General features: G+C 39.1%; 1 protein-coding gene across 2 annotated transcripts in view; it reads left to right on the plus strand.

The window, feature by feature from the left end:
* LOC102682150 (synaptotagmin-like protein 2) overlaps positions 1 to 18317 on the plus strand; it is a 156602-nt gene that overhangs the window by 41064 nt on the left and 97221 nt on the right. For both annotated transcript variants that reach the window (XM_015359851.2, XM_015359859.2), the window contains exon 2: positions 847 to 1083. In XM_015359851.2, the coding sequence (XP_015215337.2) occupies positions 956 to 1083 (128 nt within the window). In that variant the 5' untranslated portion in view covers positions 847 to 955. The remainder of the gene's footprint in view (positions 1 to 846; positions 1084 to 18317) is intronic.

The following is an 18317-nucleotide window of genomic DNA, read 5'->3' on the forward strand; positions in this document are numbered from 1 at the left end:
ATTGGTTACAGGTGTGCGACAAATGATTACACGGCACGTTTTCGTAAAATAACGAAACGACGAGTTGCTCTAAACTATTTCTCGATTTTACTGTGTCAAAAAATATATACAGTATATGGACATGTTTACTGTGCGATTTATTGGAGACCTCCGCAGTCTTCCGTGAAAACAGAGTGACCTAGTCTTTTGTTTCTGTACCGCTGGCTGTGCTCTTTTAAACGTTAGTATCGCTCCAGTTCAATGAGAAATATGTTTTGTAGGTTCTGGACTCCTACACCTCCGCTTGCGAACCAATGGGCCCTTTCTGAAAAATATATTAACAACTCAATTATTGTCGTTAAAAGATGCTGAGCGTCTTCAGAAACAGAGGCTTGGATGAAACAGCTAAATGTGAATTTGACACAGTATGGAGTCGACTACAAACACTCTTTAAAATAAAGTACAAGATACAGCAGTACAGTTTATAGCTGCTACGTGATTATTTGTCTGAAAACTTAATTTCAAGTTCATGCCACTAATAAGTGATTCCATTTAGACGATGGAACTTAAAAGTTGGGATACCAGCATATGACCTTGTAGTTAATCAAGAGGATAGCACCCGTGTTACTTGACCATTCGCAGCTTAATTTCAAAACCTAGCTTCAGGTACACAAAATATATCAACAATACTAGTTCACTACAGTAGGTTTTAATTTAGTTATTAATGTAAGGCATTTTAATCTGCAAATCTCGATGATTATTTGGTCATTTGTTATTCGCACAATTTCTCCATTTCATTTTAAAAATTAAAGCGAACATTTGCAGCAAGAAAATCCAGGTCTCATTGTCTATCTTTGTCCTTCCTAGGTGTTTCCTGTTCCAGAGACTTTAAAAAGAAGACGACACAAAGTTCTGGGGAACATTCCTGTAGCCGTTTTAACTGCTTTTGTCTACTAAGAAACCTCTCTTGGAAAAAATGAAAGCGGAAGGGGATCCTTTAAAAAACGTGGACCTAAGTTTCTTGTCTGCCGAGGAGGAATTTGCAATTCTCCGAGTTTTAAAACGAGATGCAAGACTTAGAAGACTGGAAGACAGACGTGTCAGGTAGTATTTTGTTTGTTCATGGTTATTTTGCATGGAGTTAAGAGAAGCTGCAATTTCCCGCCGATTCTTTATCAAGCCCATGTAAAATATCTCATTAGTTAAATTACTATTTCCTAATGGCAAGCAGTAATAGGCTTCATAGGCCGAGACTACGTTTTGAGATAATTTGAAACATCTTGAGTCACATTGGGGTTCTGCTTTTTATTAAAAAAAATCTAAGAATGAAGTCTGAGGGGCGTACAGTAGCTTAATTTCTTTTGGATTGTTGTGTGTTTTTGGACAATATTTTTTTTTCTCTCTCCTTAGTTTAGGGCGTGTTGTTACTGTACATTGTGGCATTAATTCTGTATCAACTGGGCGTACTATTAGCCGTTTTGTAAAGCGTTTGTTACTGGGCTGATGCACTGAGTCAGTTACAAAAGTGAATTTGCCCTCTCATGAACTCTAGGCCATGTAGAGCTGCTGGCCAGAGGCCTGGCCAGGCTTGACGTTTTGGCTTGGAGGCGTTTCCCACTGTCCAGGGAGTGGGATCGAATTCCAGCAGGGGCAGTGGGAGCAAGAGGGTGGTTAGTTAAGGGTCCAAAGACAAAGAACAAGGACTGGTGACCACGTGCATCCAGTTGTCATACAGTAGGTATTCCTATAACTGCGCCTGATTGTAGGTCTGGGATTAGCTGCCCAGTAGCCCTTAACAAACACATTTCCCAAGAAAGTGTAGGTTTAATATTGGTCATCTGGAATGGAGTAAATGGAATAAATTCACTTTGACGTCTGTAAATCTTAGAATACGGTTGCAAAGTGGTAGAGGCTATACACAAAATGCATTAATGCACTCACATATTTGCAGATTAATAACTACAGGAATTAGCATTTAAGTGCCCAATATAAAATTTATTATTAGTTTATTAAATACAGTGGGTATCTTACCATTACAGCTCCATTGTAAATCGCATTCAAGCTCAATGCTCCAGTCGTCATACACAGATCTCGGACATACTCATTAAGATAAGATCACTTTATTAGCCATATGCAGTTTCTTGCATTAGAAATTCATGTTTTTTGCAAACCCATGCTTGCTCAACATGAGACACACAGGGAGAGTGCAGGGTCAGCCATTTATACGGTGCCCCTGTAGCAGCTGGGGTTAAGGGCCTTGCTAAGGATCCCAACAGAGAAGGATTTCTCTGCTGGCTGTGGGATTTGAACTGACAACCTTCCTGCCACAGGCACAGATCCTTAGACAGAGCCACCGGTCCACCCCCGATTAAATATCTTCTCAGCTTTTGAAGTACAGAAGAGGGACAGCTTCTATTTATCAGATGCTACTATCAAAACAAGTCCACATTAATAAAGCAATGCATGTCTTATGGAGAAGGATTTTAACTGCTTTTGGAGTAATAAATAATGTTCTCTTGGAATGGAGATGTGAAAATGACTCTATGTGGTAATTATTTAATCATCTCTGAAATTCCATTGACCCCGGTCTCTTTTCTTCAGTATGATAGTACAGTTTGTGTTTATGCAAGATGCAGCAGGGTGACATGGTAGCAGCACTATGTACAGTACCTCCGAAAGCAGAGGGAACAGTTTACTCCAGCTTAACTTTCTCCCCTGGGGATGAATAAAGCATATTGAATTGAATATAGTTCCAGAGTGGGGCAGGTTCTGTGTGGAGAGTATACAGTATGTTCATCCTGTAGTTGTATGGATTTTTGCTATAGATTTTCCCTGGTATCTTGGTATCTGAATTGTCCAGCTATGTGCGTGTGATAGACTGGTATTCTGTCTAGAGTAAGGTCCTGCATTGCAAAGCATGTGTTTGAAATTATTTCAATTGATTTAAAGCTGCAGAGGTTTTCCTACACTTCAGTTTTTAAAGTACTGCTGTTGCTGGCCAGTAGATTCTGTACCAGTGGTTTTGCGGACTGCGTTGAATGCTAATTTCAGACTCCCTAATGTTGTTTCATGTGTCAGTCTCAAGACTGTAAGCCAGTGTTGGGCTCTGAAAACAGCCATTGGGGTTAAGACTTTAGATTTAAAAATATTAATTAACCTAGACAAAGGTACTAAATTAATGTTAAAAAGCATTCCTGTGATTACAGTCAGTTAAGTCATGTCTGAATGTTGCAGTGTTTGACATGGAGATTTCTGTGTCCTTTGAGGACTGGTAGTCGCTGTCTGCCATGAGCTGACAAATCCATTTCAGTGTGAAGTGTCTTACCAGTAGAATAGCTTGTTCGTTTGGTAAAATGTCGGCCCTCTTCAGTCTAAAATGGTTTATTTGATATCCATGCCCATTTCAATGGATGGCTCCATTTCATACAGTAAATGTAACCTTTTTTCCTGATCTATCCCTTTTTTTCCTAAAGCAGCACTGACTGGTTTCCAGTGTTCAAAAGCACCTGTATTCTGCATTCATTTTTTAAGACCTTTTTTGTGTGGAGGGTTTTGGGATTTTTAGCAACTGTACATGCAGGATTTAGACATCTGGAGTTTGATGAGCTTGTTGAGGGGTTGTATCAGTCTGGTCTGCAGGTGCGGCATTCCCTCCTGTTGGCTTCTCTCCAGGAGGATTTCTCACTTCCCTGCTGTGTGTGTGCAAGGGGCTGTACTTCGCAGGCAAGTGTACCCACATCATGTAAGGCACTAATTGACTGAAGACTTGTCTAGGTGAGATTGTCCATTGTGATAGTCACTTTAACACACTACAGGTCTTCTGAGGACATTAACTCAGTTCTTAAGATGTTGCCATTTCTGAGTTTTAAGATGTCCGTGGAACATGCATGCTTATTGCAAGTAGTGAACTAAGAGGAAAAATTGCTGTGATCTAAATGTAAACCCAGATTATCTCAGTACTTTACCGGCCTTATAGTCTTCGACTAGACTGTAGTGCTGAACTAGTACTGTGGTCATCCTTTTTGATTTGTAATTAATTACTTTAATCTGCAAGAGCTTTTTATTTGACAGATCTTCTCTGGGGAAATCCTTTCTGTATGAAGCCAAAACGGCAATTGATTTCTCTCGCTCCCCTTTTTATTAATTTTCTGGGTGGCAATGGATATCTGTTGTCTGTGTTTTAGTACTTGGGTGTTTTAATCTAAAGAGATGACTTCCATCCATCTTTCAGCAATTTGGTTATTTATAGTAACTAAGTAGAATCCTGCCTAGTATGAATGAGAGCTTCACAATTGTACAGTATATTACTGTGTGTATACTGTACATATGTAAACATCTGGAGTATAATGTTTTTATTTAACAAAGGTCACAGAATGGTGTTTTCTGTTACTACTATTTTCTATAATTTTAAATTTGCAGAAGGACATCACTGTCTAAGAGTAGGAAGAAACCTAAGATGGATTTGGGTCTATATTTCTAAGGACCTTTGTAACCCATCTTATTAACTGCCACAGTTGCAGCTGAGACCCCTGTGAATTTGACCCCGTGTCTGAAATTCCCATTGTATGTAGTTAACCTGCACCTTGAAATGAAGTTGACTTCTGTTGAAGTAAAAGGCTTGGTTTGAATGGTGTGTCTTGTACCTGTTTTTGTTATCCAGTCAAAGCATGAAGTGTTTGGAAGAAACTATTACTGAAAAGAAAGAACTGTGTTAGCAGACTTATTTGGTATAGTTCTTTATTTTACTTTTGTGCTTAATTACCTTGTCTCTTCATGATGCATCTTCAAATACCAAGAGAAGATCTGCTACCACTCTGTGAATTAGTACCATTTAATAGATCAGGTAATCCCCATCAGCAGTGCTTGGGAGGAGGCATGACGGCTTTTTCAGAGCTCGATGGTTTTTGTATGGACAGTACTGTCACTGAATGGTCTTTCTTGCATGCAGTGTAAACTAGAGTGTGATGGTACAAATATTGTGCTGCAGGTGCAAATTCCCCTATTACTAAACCAGTCAGAGTTAAAAAAGGAGCATTAGAGAATGGCTGAAGTCCAAGAAGAGTTTATGAGCGGATGAAATCTGCCAAGTTTCAGATTGATCGGTGGAGTGCTTCATGCGATTTTGAAAGGGGTCGGGCTCTTGTCTTGGTAGATACAGGACTAAATTGCTGTAGCCAATCACTAATTGGAAGCCTAAAAATGAAGCTTGAAGTTATTAGTTTCTTTTAAATGTGAATGCTGTTGCATTGGACTCAGAATTGAGTTTTGGATGCATTTTGGCTTTCCACATTACGTAAGGTGATTTGGACACAACTTCAAAAGTAAATGCATGCCTTTTTTGTCAATGGACTGGGTTTTGAGAGAACTGTAAGAAGGCTCATTCCTGCAGCCACAAATTGCTTAGGTCTGCTTGATTCTTGTTGGTGCTAACAGGTATGAAACTCGGGAAAGGTCTGTACTGATATTTGAGTGTTTGAGCTGGTTGTCCCTTGAGCCGTTTTCAGCAAAAGGCTAATATAGTTTTTTGTCTCCAGGCTAGTTTTGCCCCTGATGCACTTGGGAGATTCATTACATCAAAGAGCAGACACACGGATGATAATATGGGCTGTATACACAGTGCCTGTCAGTATTCAGAACCTTGCACAGTTTTCACCTTTTTTATTTTACTGTACTTTACAACTTGTAGTCATGGCCTTTTGTGAAAGAAATGGAAAATGCATTGCTGACTAAATATTCAAATGCTTTGCTGAGGCTAACCTAAATTAATTTGGGTACATAAATTTCATTTTATGAGGACCACAATTTCAGAAAAATCTCTCTCTCTCTCAGTGAATTTAAAGCAAACGGGAGCTTTTAAAACAACAGAGGGATAAAGTTGTATAAAAGCACAGATCAGCAGAAGGGTATTAAAACATGTCCAAGACCCTTAATGAACATGAGTAAGTGAAGGGCAGGCAGCCACTACCTAGATCAGGCTGCCCCTCCGTCCTGAGCAGCTAGTTGAGGCAGACTGTGAACAGGTCCTCCTTGCCGTCAAGTCCCACATGGAGTCTGTGACGAGGCTTTTAAATGATACTGTTAACAGGCGGCAAAAATATTAAGTTTAAAAACGGTTTAGGAGTTTACTTCTGCAAGGTATCATACAGTGTCTATTCTGTTTAATGCTGAATCTTCTATTGTTGATCTGTGGCCAAGTGTAAAATGCACAGTGTACATTAAGCATATACTGTAGTTCAGGTGGGGAGCTGTGTCGGCATGCGTGGGCTGCAAAGGAACAAGTAACAGGCTTATTCCCTGCTGAAAAGAGAAGAAAGAAAACACAATGCTGGTTTAGTGAGCGTTTTATATACTGTGCAGTTTTATATATTAATGGTAGGGTGGAACCTATCAAAATGAGCATTTTGCCTCACCTCCACACTCCCCACATTAATTTACTTAAGTTTTGTAGATTCTTCAACTCGTCTGGGAAGGTAAGAAGCTTAGATTTAGCATCACTACACTTCGCCTCAGTGTAGTCATACCTTTTTCTTCCTCCCTGGGCCACTTGCCCCCTTCTCTCACTAAACCAGCATTGTGTTTTCTTTCTTCTCTTTTCAGCGTGGAATAAACCTATTACTTGTTCCTCTACTGTAGTACTGTATGTAATGATTTCTAGTACAATACTAAATATATCTTAATAATCTAAAGTTTATAAAATTATGGACTCCTCTTTTTTTAGTGGTACAAATGCCAAGAGTTGAGTCTTTTACTCAACGTTTACTGCAGTTGAAAAAAACAAACAAACATTTCTGGCACTGGAGCAGTTGAAGCTCCAGTTTGACATTTTGCATTTTACAGTGTACTGCATTTCATATGTGAAAAATGTGTTGGTGTAAAAATTGGTTCACACATGGGGTATAAGTCTACAGAAAACAAAGTGGTATAAAAATGAAATGAGTTCTGTATCCAGTATCTTTCTTCACGTGTTTGTGCCAATGGGCGTTTCTGAAGGCAGACCACCACCTCTGTGGCCCACATCCTTATGAACTGGCCAGCACTAGAAAAAGGATATAATATTATTCAGACCACTTACCAAACTTCACTAAAGTGAGATGTACATTTTCAAACCCATTTAACAATTTTGAGAGCTGTTTAGAAAACCCTAATGGAATTTATTTTCTTGATAATTTGCAAGCAGTCTCTGCAGTTTGAGCAGCCTAGCATGAACTGCTCATTGCAGTCACAGCTTTCCCTCCAGATGGCTTTTAGCTTTGTATGCTGGTGTAAACGTCTGGGATGAATATGTGTGAGCTATTAACAGTGACGGTTGTCTTGGCTTTATGTGTTTTCAAAAAACTAGATAGCCAAAATATAATGCAGTTGACTTCCAAATGGAATTGGTTGCTGTGAACATGGGGTGTCATCATTGTGTGTTTTTTTTTCTAGCTCGGTCGACTCCAATGCTTAACAGTATTTCACTTTTCTCTGCCTTTTGTGAGTTTTGTTTTTTAAGTTAAAAATCAGGATTGTATTTTACAGACAACTTCTCTCTTTCATCTCCTACCTCTATTGGTGATCGCCTCTTCTGTATTTCTAGTAAAGGACCTCTGTTCTTTTACTAGAAATTTGATTGCGTTTCCAGCAGGTCTCCGGGCCTCTGCCACCCCCCTCACTGGCACCATGGTCACAAGCGGTAGAGAGTACAGTATAACTCGCACCCGAGGGCGCATAGTCGCCTCTCACCTGACGCCTCGGTCCAGGGTCCAGGATCACGCCCAGTCTCACGGGTCTGGCTGCACAGTGTATAGAGCTCTGGTGCCATTCGGGAGATGTACTGGGTTTTCTGAACCGCCCCTCTCCCTGGATGTTACCCCATCCAGTGGACGGTTAGCAAACATTCTGGGAAACATGATGGTAGACGTGGTTGGCTGGAACGATGGAGGACTTATCAAGACTAATTTGTTCAACACAGTGTTAGGTGAACCTTCATCACTGAGGCGAAGTGTAGTGATGCTAAATCTAAGCTTCTTACCTTCCCAGACGAGTTGAAGAATCTACAAAGCTTAAGTAAATTAATGTGGGGAGTGTGGAGGCGTGGCAAAATGCTCATTTTGATAGGTTCCACTATACCATTAATATGCACAGTTCCAATGTATCTTTGATATTCTGTAGAAGGGGATTAAAAGGCAAGGGGGTTATTTTTAGCAAATTGTGGAATGATTACTCAACAATATGGAATTCCGTTTAAGGCCACTGAAAGTGGGAAATTTGTATATTCAGAAGGAAAACAGTTTTAATTTGAGGTATAGCTGCTGATTTATGTTAATTAATACAGTAATTTGAAAATGTACAATAAATGTCAATAATATGAAAGAGTTAGGGCACTGAGGATTTGGGATTTGCTAATGTCAGTAAAATGTCATCTACATATGACATTATTTTATAATTACCATTATGACCGACTCCTGGGGTCTCTAGTTCTAATCCTTTCAGTTAAAGGTTCCAGCCTGAGATTAAATCGAAGTGGGGAGAAAAGACACACTTGTCCTCTACCTTTTAATTATAACGATGATTGTGATGTAGTTCAGTAGAGAAAGAAGCTCTGAGTGAATGGTGCAATATTTTAATCCTGTTAAGAAGTGTTTTACCAATGCCCATGTAGTGAATAAAAAAGGAAAGGCCATTCTATTGTGTTGAACACTTGGAGCGTAGAGAGGAAGGGCATACTGTTGCTAGCTGAAGAGTATCTTGGGAGGACAGTAAGATGTGGTAATTGTTTAACATTGTCAGAATATCTACATTCATTGAAGTCCATGAAGCCCTTTTGATCATCGGAACAGGTTGTGGATAACTTCTTGTAAACTGTTTCAAGTATTTTGCAGTGTTTTTACAATGTTAGTGTTACATATATCTAAGGACCTTTATCAGGTTAGGAGTAGGAGAGTTACTAAAGCATGTCTCAGAGAAGTTGGCAGCATTTTTTCTCCAAAGTTTCATGATAAACGCCTTGGAGTAAAGGTGTAACTCAGGTTGTATTGAAGGGGTAGATTTCATCTGTGAGCCCATCGTCTCCTGGGGTTTTTCCAGAAGGGAGGGGGAGCAGTAGCAGATACTGTATGATTTTCTTGATCCAAAATTGGAGTCTTCAACATGAATTGCTTTTGTTTGTATGAATAGGGTTAGTTTTAATCACATTTTAATGACAAAGTGCTTCACATTCATGGGGAGAGACTCATTAACATGTTTTGGATTAAAGGTGAAAGTCCCACCTTATTATTACCGTCACTGAAATATTTATTTGTTATAAGATAGTTTTCCAGATTTATCACCCTTTTCATAGCATAGTCTTTTCAGTCTGTGTATTTTAAGACTTTCTTTATCTAACAAGGGTTTTCAAATTAAATTTGACTTAAGTTCTCTAATTTCCAGGTTTGGGATTTTTAAAACGTCTCTTATTTAACCTGTTTTAATAGCTCATCAGTCTTGGCATTTATCCTTCTTATAAGACATTTATGAAATAATAAATTCTCTTATGTATACTTTAAAAGATTCCCAAAGGCTTGAGGATGACGGAGTGTTTGTTTAAAGAAACACTGCGTTTCTTTATTAAATTGTATCATACTGTAAATTCTTTATCGTAGGCAAGAGAGTTGTTACAGTAAAAAATCATCTACATTGTGTTTTACATACTGTATTGCCATTTATATCTAAAAGTAAAGATACAGGGTATGATCAGAGACATAAAGTTCCAGTTTTATCTTCGAAAATGTGTTCAGCTAATGATTTTGAAGTTAAAATAAATTCCAGAGAAAGATTTACAGTATGTAAGAAGAGAAAAATGTGTAATCCGTTTGAGTAGGAGTATAATTCACAATGCCCGATTCAGTTAAAAAAATAGATTCATTGTCTTGAGGAGGTTGGAATATAGTGTAGACTAATCTGGTAAAGATGATCACAATTGATAGGTTTAATAATAAAGTCCACTGCACTGATGAGAAGAATTGAGGACCAGGAAGGAATATTAGTAAGAACACACCTGAAAAAAGGTGGTGTGGCCACTATTGGGGGCATAAACTTTAACAGCATCCATGCGAAGTTTGTAAAGATTGCATTCTGTGGTTATGTTCATTTATGTATTGTCTCTTAGTCAGGCCTCCTTCATCCCTGCTTACAGCCAACAGTTACTCATTATCAGTCCTTACTGAAAACCGTGGCTTTTCTCACGGCTTTATGTGCGTGTTATTCTTTGTCTTTATTTGTAGACAATGCACACGAGTAAGCTGACTTAATAACAAATCATGTGATTTAATCAAAGTAAAACTCCATCTCAATAAAGTCTGTAGGCTGGCAGACTGTCGTACTCTATCGCGTATGGCCCATTCTGTATGCTTCTGGCATACAGTATGTGCATGCAATGCTTATACATATTTTCTGAAGCATGAGCTGTGCTCCATGTTTTAATCAGAAAAAGGCCCACTATGATATGAGCAGAAGTAATAGTTTTGAAAGAATCCTTGCTTTATATGAATAAAAATACAACATTTAAAAAATGTTAAATTCTGTACTTTAGACTGAGATTTTGATCATTTTAACCCAAGGGCTTTATGGCTGAGATGGCTTCATCAATACATTGTACCACATGAGCATGAACCATTGTACATTGTACACATGAGCATGAACATTGTACCACATGAGCATGAACCATTGTACATAGTACACATGAGCATGAACATTGTACCACATGAACATGAACCATTGCCACACACACGGCCCTATCCCATCTGGACAGAAAGAACACATACACAAGACTACTATTCATCAACTTCATCTCAGCTTTTAACACTATCATCCCAGAGAAACTAGTCAAGAAACTCAGTGCACTGGGTCTCAACACCACCCTCTGCAACTGGATTCGGGACTTTCTGACAGGCAGACCTCAGGCTGTCAGGCTTGGAAACCACATCACTGGCACACTAACTCTGAACACCGGGGTCCCCCAGGGGTGTGTGCTTAGTCCATTGCTCTACTCCCTCTATACCCACGACTGGCCAAACAACACCAACGCCATCATCAAGTTTGCTGATGACACCACAGTTGTAAGTCTGATCACAGACAATGATGAGAGGGCCTACAGGGAGGGGGTCAATCTCCTAACAACATGGTGTGATGACAACAACCTCACCCTCAACGTCGGCAAAACCAAGGAGCTGATAGTTGATTTCAGGAAACTGCAAACCGGACATGCCCCTATCCACATCAACGGGACTGAAGTGGAAAGGGTCAGTAACTTTAAATTCCTTGGTGTTCATATCACCGAGGACCTCACATGGTCTCTCAACGCCACCTGTCTGATCAAGAAAGCGCAACAGCACCTGTACTTTCTAAGATGGTTGAAGAAGGCTAAGATATGTCCCCAGATCCTCACTAACTTTTACAGATGCACACTGGCAGGCTGCATCACAGTGTGGTATGGCAACTGCAGTGCTGCTGACCGCAAAGCCCTACAGCGGGTGGTGAAAACTGCCCAGTCCATCACTGGGGTTACCCTCCCAAATCCCCTCCCCTCCCAAATCCAGGACATTTATGACAGACGGTGCTTGAGGAAAGCTCTAAGCATAATCAAAGACCCCACACACCCCAGCTACAGACTGTATGATCTGCTACCATCTGGAAAACGGTACTGGAGCATTCGGGCCCGGACTACCAGACTCGGAGACAGTTTTTACCCCCACACTATCAAACTGTTAAACTCCCAGCCTCTCTCACTCTCACTCTCACCTCACCTCTCACCTATGATCTGAACCTCACAGTGCCTTCTTCCTTTCTTTCTTACCAAAAACCCAAACACACATTGAAATCTACCTCTACCTTACATGTCAAAAGCTCCCTCCCCATAATTTCTATCCCTTTATTTTATTCTGTTGATGCATATTTTTGCACATCTGATGTTGTTTTAACAGGCACATTACCTGTTACCTTTTTGTTGTTTTGCACATTGCCTGTTGTTGTTTTTTGCACACTGCCTGTTGTCTCTGTCTTTCTTTTGCTACACAATTGTATTGTTGTTTTTGTTGTTGTTTTTTTTCTCTTTGTACTACTTATGTCTGAGAGCTAGCTAAATAGCATTTCGTTATACCATGTATATGAGTGTAATGACAATGAACTTGAACTATGGAACCACAATACATCTTTGAGCTCTTCCAGTTTAGCACTCAGTGTACTTGGTATTCAGACCCCTGCACAGCTTTTGCATTTTGTTGCTTTAAAGGTTGGTTTGAAGTAGCAATTAATATTTGTTATACTGAAAACACAACCTACTACACGTATTCAAAGCAAAAAAAAAACAAAGAGGTAAACAGATTATGAAAGAGACGTGGAAAACTCAAGGTTGAATAAGTCTTCAAACTGTTGCTGTGGCAAGCCTAAAGTAATTTATTGTAGGTGCGCTAAATTACCTAAAGGAGCCACACAATTAGTTAAATGGCCTTTGTCTGAATACAGTAAATGGTTCATATGATTCTGGGATAAATACACCTAGTTCTGTAATGTCAATCAGTCTGGTAGTGAATATCAAGAAAAGATTCAACCATGAAGGAACTTTCAGAACAACTTGGGAGCAAAGTTGTATAAAGGCCCAGATCAGGACAAGGGTGAATCCATTTCAGAGTCCCTTAATCTCTGCTTGATCGTGAGGAAGTGGAAGACCCACAGATACCCCCTAGATCAGGCTGTCGCTCCAAACAGCCACCAGGTGAGGAGGGAGCTGGCTGGGGATGCTGCTGTAAGGCCAACAGTGGCTTGGAAAGAGTCACAGAGGTCAGTAGTCGAAATGGAATATATCCAGATTACTCTGCAAAGGGGGCTTGTATGAATTTTAAAATACCCCATTAAAAATCCTGCATTGCTTTTGCAACAAAGCACCTAAGTCACACTGCAAACATGGCAAAAGGCTTTATGGTCAGAAGTGATGAAATTGTAACTTTTGATTTAAATGCAAAGCACTGCTTTTGACGCAAACACAACATACAGTACTGTAATGCACCACTCGGTGAAACATCACTACCACATTGCACTGGTGGTGGCAGAACATATATTATAGTACAGCTTCCCTGTATCAAGACTAATGGGAACACTGTGAAAAGTACAGTACAGGTAAATTTTGGAGGAAAACCTGTTTCAGACCTAAAACTGGGAAAAATTAATCTTTCAGAGGGAGAATGATCCAAAGATCACTTGAGTGGCCTAAGAATCAGAAAGGGAATGTCCTTGAGTATACTGACTTGAATCTCACGGAAAATTCCCCTTGAAAACTGTTGCCCCTAAGTGATCCCCAAGCAATGTGAGAGAGATTGAGCAAATTTGCAGAGAGTGCAATTTGTGCTCAAAGCCAGTATGTAAAGTTGGTAGAGACTCGCAGCTGTAATTGCTGCCAGAAGCACTTCCACTGAGTATTGAGTTCCCACGTCTGAATGCATATAGTATGCAACCAGCATTTCAGTTATTTCTCTTTAGTTTTTTCTGGCATTTTCTGTTATTCATCAAACTCTTAGAAGTTGTCAGTTTGAGCATCCTGGTTTTGAATATAAAATATATATATATTTTTAAAGTCTATGTATAATTTTTTAATTTTGCAACGTTGGAGTCCATAGGAGGGATCTGAATACTTGAGCAAAGCACTGAATATATCAAATCTATGGTGCTTCCTCCATTCAGAATATACAATTTTAACAGTTAGTTTAGCTTTGGCTTACTTTTGTACTTTGGCTTGGAGATCAGTCATAATGTTCTTTATCTGAGGTTATTTTAATTTCAAGTATTGACTACACTTACTTTTTCCTGTCAGTTTCCTGTCAGTGCTTAACTAGTGTCTCACTAATACCTACATTGACTGATCCAGTTTATCAATCAGAAATAGTCCCTTTAGATTAAAATGCCTCTTCTATGATTTTCTATACTTTCACCTATAGGGTAATAAGCTTCCCCTTGACTTGAAATTACATATGAAAATCTGAGTGATAAAATGTATGCTTAAATGCTAATTATACTGCAGTGTTTTGATGTATTTAGTCTGTTTGTAAACCACAAAGGTGTTTAATGTGATCTTTTAATGTGAATTTAGCCTCAGTTCAACATGCTGGGTCATGCAGTGAAATTGTAGTATTGTGTTATATTGGGAAAGAAATGCAACTCAACCCTTTACAGGACCTACATTTTATCTTGAGGTGAAGAGCTTTGTCTTGGCCTTGGTGCACATCCTGGTATCTACGTTCTGTGCAGTTTTGTTATTCTTTCTGCTTAAATGATTGTTTTTCTGTGTTTTCTTTGACAGTTGTTCTGTTCAATCCACCTATTCATACTTATCAAAGCGGTTTACAAGGCAGCGTGGAAGGAAAGCAATTTGTCAAGCTGTGCTCTGAAGTACATTGTGATGTGATAGAGATTTTTCTGTGGGGAGAAAAATTAATTGAACATTTTTTTACCCTTGTTAGTGTTAGTTTCTGTAATGCACAAAAATTGACATTTTACCCCCGGTCACGATGAACAAATGATTACACAGAAAATGTAATACACATTTGGTGTTTGTTTGCTCTCATCCTCCCCATACTGTGTCTCTCTGTAAGACCTGTAGATGAGACCCTGTGGTGTGTCTTTGCCCTAGAATGTGGTTTATCTGTCAATAATTATCACACATCAGTGCTTCAATATTTTTTCCGGTAGTAGGTGGGCTGATGAGTCAGATGAGTGTATAAATTTTGTCACCATATTAGCCAAGAGGATTCACAAAGGTGAAGTTCGCCTTTCATGATCAAAAAGTTAGCAGCCATATCACCCTGCAACTCAAACTGGCAGCCCACTGAAGCTAAGCAGGTGTGAGCCTGGTCAGTACCTGTATGGGAAAAACTAAGGTTGCTGCTGGAAAAAGTGTTAGTGGGGCCAGCACGGGACCCTCACCCTGCAGTCCATGTGGGTCCTAATGTCCCAGTATAGTGACGGGGACACCATACTGTAAACAGGCGCCATCCTTCGGATGAGACGTAAAACTGAGGTCCTGACTCTCTGTGGTCATTAAAAATCCCAGGGTGTTTCTCGAAAAGAGTAGGGGTGTAACCCCTGCGTCCTGGCCAAATTTCCCATTGGCCCTTACCAATCATGGCCTCCTAATAATCCCCATCTATGAATTGGCTTCATCACTCTGCTCTCCTCCCCACTGATACCTGGTGTGTGGTGAGTGTTCTGGCGCACTATGGCTGCCGTCGCATCATCCAGGTGGGGCTGCACACTGGTGGTGTTGGAGGGGAGTCCCCATTACCTGTAAAGCGCTTTGAGTGGAGTGTCCAGAAAAGCGCTATATAAGTGTAAGCAATTATAATTATTATAATAAAAATTCCGTGAATGACGTCCCCATGACCAAACAGAAGCGATGAACCACTATTAAGAAATTAAGATGCATGCTTTATCTGCAAAGGAAATTTCCTTGCATTTGATATTGTAACATAAAAGGGCAATCTACAAAACTGTTTTAAGGTTTCAAACTAATGAGAGTATTTAACAGAAAAGATAGAACAATAATACATTTTTCCTGTGACTTAAAAAAATCATTAAGAGGAATTGCCGAGCAAACAATCTATAGCGTGAAAGAAGGGTTCTAAATATAGACGTTATCTGACGAAAGATACAAGTGGCGTTTCTGTTAACATGAAAATAAATCAAACAAAAGGAAGATGAATAAAATGCAAGGTCACAAGTTCTCGCGCTCGGCGTGTATGGACGCCTGGGCTGCAGTACTTGCCTCCACACCTTATTCACTCTTGCTGAGCCTGGAGGAATCTCTTGTGATTAACCTTTACTGAGATCACTAGCACAAATGGTAAATATTAAACAGAAGCTGTTAGTTGTAAACGGACTCGGGATGTCATAGGGCAGAATTAAAGATAACCATTAAAAATGGATGATATTTTTGGGAACAAATTCAGATAACTGTTTCTCTGTTCCTTGATCATGTCAGTGTTTAGTATATCACAACATCACACCATTGACCTGTTACATCCACTGTACTGTACATAAAACAGCCAAAACTCTCTTTCAGTAAAGAAGAATAAGCTCTCTACTGCCTTTCTTGCTTGTGAAAAGGTACAATTGCATCCACAGATCTAGATTAATTATTGTAGTTCGCCCTTTCTGACAGGTGGTGGTTAGCAGTCATAAACTCCCACTGCCAAACTGAGCATTAACTTTACTGTCATACTTCTACCAGCAGAGTAACAGTTAGACATTGTGGTAATTTGTCTAGATCACAAGTTGCTGTCAGCCTGGGGAATATGTATGGCATTTTCATTGTTGTTTTTAAAAAGCAAAGTTGTCTTCATGTTGAATATCAAAGGAAATGGGTAGATAACTCTTGATGCCTTGAATAAATTCTGTAAAATAAAACTTCGTGAATATTATTTAATCTGGCTGTTCAGAGCTCCTCGACTGTGCTTGGCCGTCTAGTGAAACAGTGGACACAGTACAGTCACTGAGGCTGACGACGGCATCTATCCATGGATGTGTGTTTTAGAAGTGCAATGCAGCTAATCGATATTGATTTTCCCATAATTTGTAGCGACTTGGATGCTTTTAATCAATAACCTAGAAAAGAGTTCAGAAATAATGCAGTTAGTCATTAAATGCTGTATTTTATGTTTTATCAGTAATTTTAAAAAGCAGTGATCCTGCCATTACAAACATGGGACAGTTATCCTCAGTGCTTTATTTTGTGTGAATATCTATTGCAATGATATATTCTCTTTTTAGATACATGAAGTTTTATTATACTGAACTAAGTGCAATGTACCAAATAAGATACACAGTAATTAGTCTATTTTATAAAATGATCAGGCTGCCTCTTTCCTTACAACCTCTTTCATGTGCTGGATAGCCCTGGGTTATAAGCATGCAAGGAGATTAATTAGCTCGTGCAGAATGGAGGGCCATTGGGTTTTTCCTTCTTGAGAAAGTTATATAAGGCACACAAATTACACATGGGCCTTTTCTTAATCAGTCTCTTTTAATACTGAAAGAGCCTCAAGCTACTCTTTTGAAGGTCTGCTCTTAAAAGTTGCATTGACCCTGTTATCTGTGTCAAGGCAAAAATAACGAATTGTTCAGTAGAGCTACTGTACATGCATTCTGAAAGCAGGTTCATAATGTTCTTCATGGTTTTTATATTGCTAATCAGCAGCTTTGATCATATTTTGTATAGTATGCTTTGAGTGACCAATAGTTTACCATATTATCAATTTAATGCAAGATATTCTCATGAGAGCTTTTAATACAATGTCTATAATGTAAAAACATGCCAACAGAGGAAAAAAGAAACATGTCCATAACCAAAGAAATAACAAAATTTAAGTTTTATTTTCCATCTCTGAGAGTATAAGAGACGTTTGGCAGTTCATTGATGTGGGAGCTGAATTCCAATTTACTGGAGATAAGACAGTTTGGCCAGAGGGCGAATAAGAATAATTGTCTCATGGAAATTATTCACTGAGGGTTTTCTTAATCTCATCTTTCTTTCATAAAATCTGTATTTCACAAATAATGCCAGTGTAATGCATCTTACCCCAAGACATCTGCACCTTTAGTTGCATGGAGAGTCTTTTCACTCTTGTGTCTCATTCAAATGAAGTTATCTCAGATGTGGTATAGCTTAATTGCTTACTAATCTGATAATTGCAAGTGATGATCATGTTAAGGGGATAAATCTTTTACAGCAGTAGTCATACATGGGGAAAAAATATAAATGTTAGTGCAATAGAATGGAGTCATAACTTGGAAATAATTGAAAAATGACCTCACCTAGTCTGAGAACCAAAGCAAACAGATTAATAAAGTTACTGTTGGCGTTTGGTACTGTGCCTCATGCGCTATAATGGCCTTGAGTCACTGGACTTCTTGAATTTCAGGAATAATTACAATTGACGGACATAAGGAACATCTTCAAATGTAGTGGTACGCCCTTTAATACATAAGGACATATTTTTAAGTGGATTCATAAGGCTAAGGCAGTAACTAACAGTACCTTTGCAGCTGATACATTTTATATTCGTACAGTTGTTTAAGAAGACAACAATTCAATCATACAAAGTAGAATTTGTACTGTTTCCTTCTTGAGTGTGTGGAGGGGTAGCCAAAGGTTGTTGTAAAGTACTTTTCTTTCAGTGGTTAAGGTAAGTGGCAAATGTATTCAAAGGTGAGTTTTTTGACCCTATATAAAATTTTGATCACAACGCTGGTGATGTGCCGCATCAGGTGGTGATGCATTTTTATACGAGGAGACAGGTGAGCCTTGGGGCTCAGTGCTTTCACAGACATGCACT

This window comes from Lepisosteus oculatus, chromosome 2 (assembly GCF_040954835.1).
Source record: "Lepisosteus oculatus isolate fLepOcu1 chromosome 2, fLepOcu1.hap2, whole genome shotgun sequence".
Classification (NCBI taxonomy): Eukaryota; Metazoa; Chordata; class Actinopteri; order Semionotiformes; family Lepisosteidae; genus Lepisosteus; species Lepisosteus oculatus.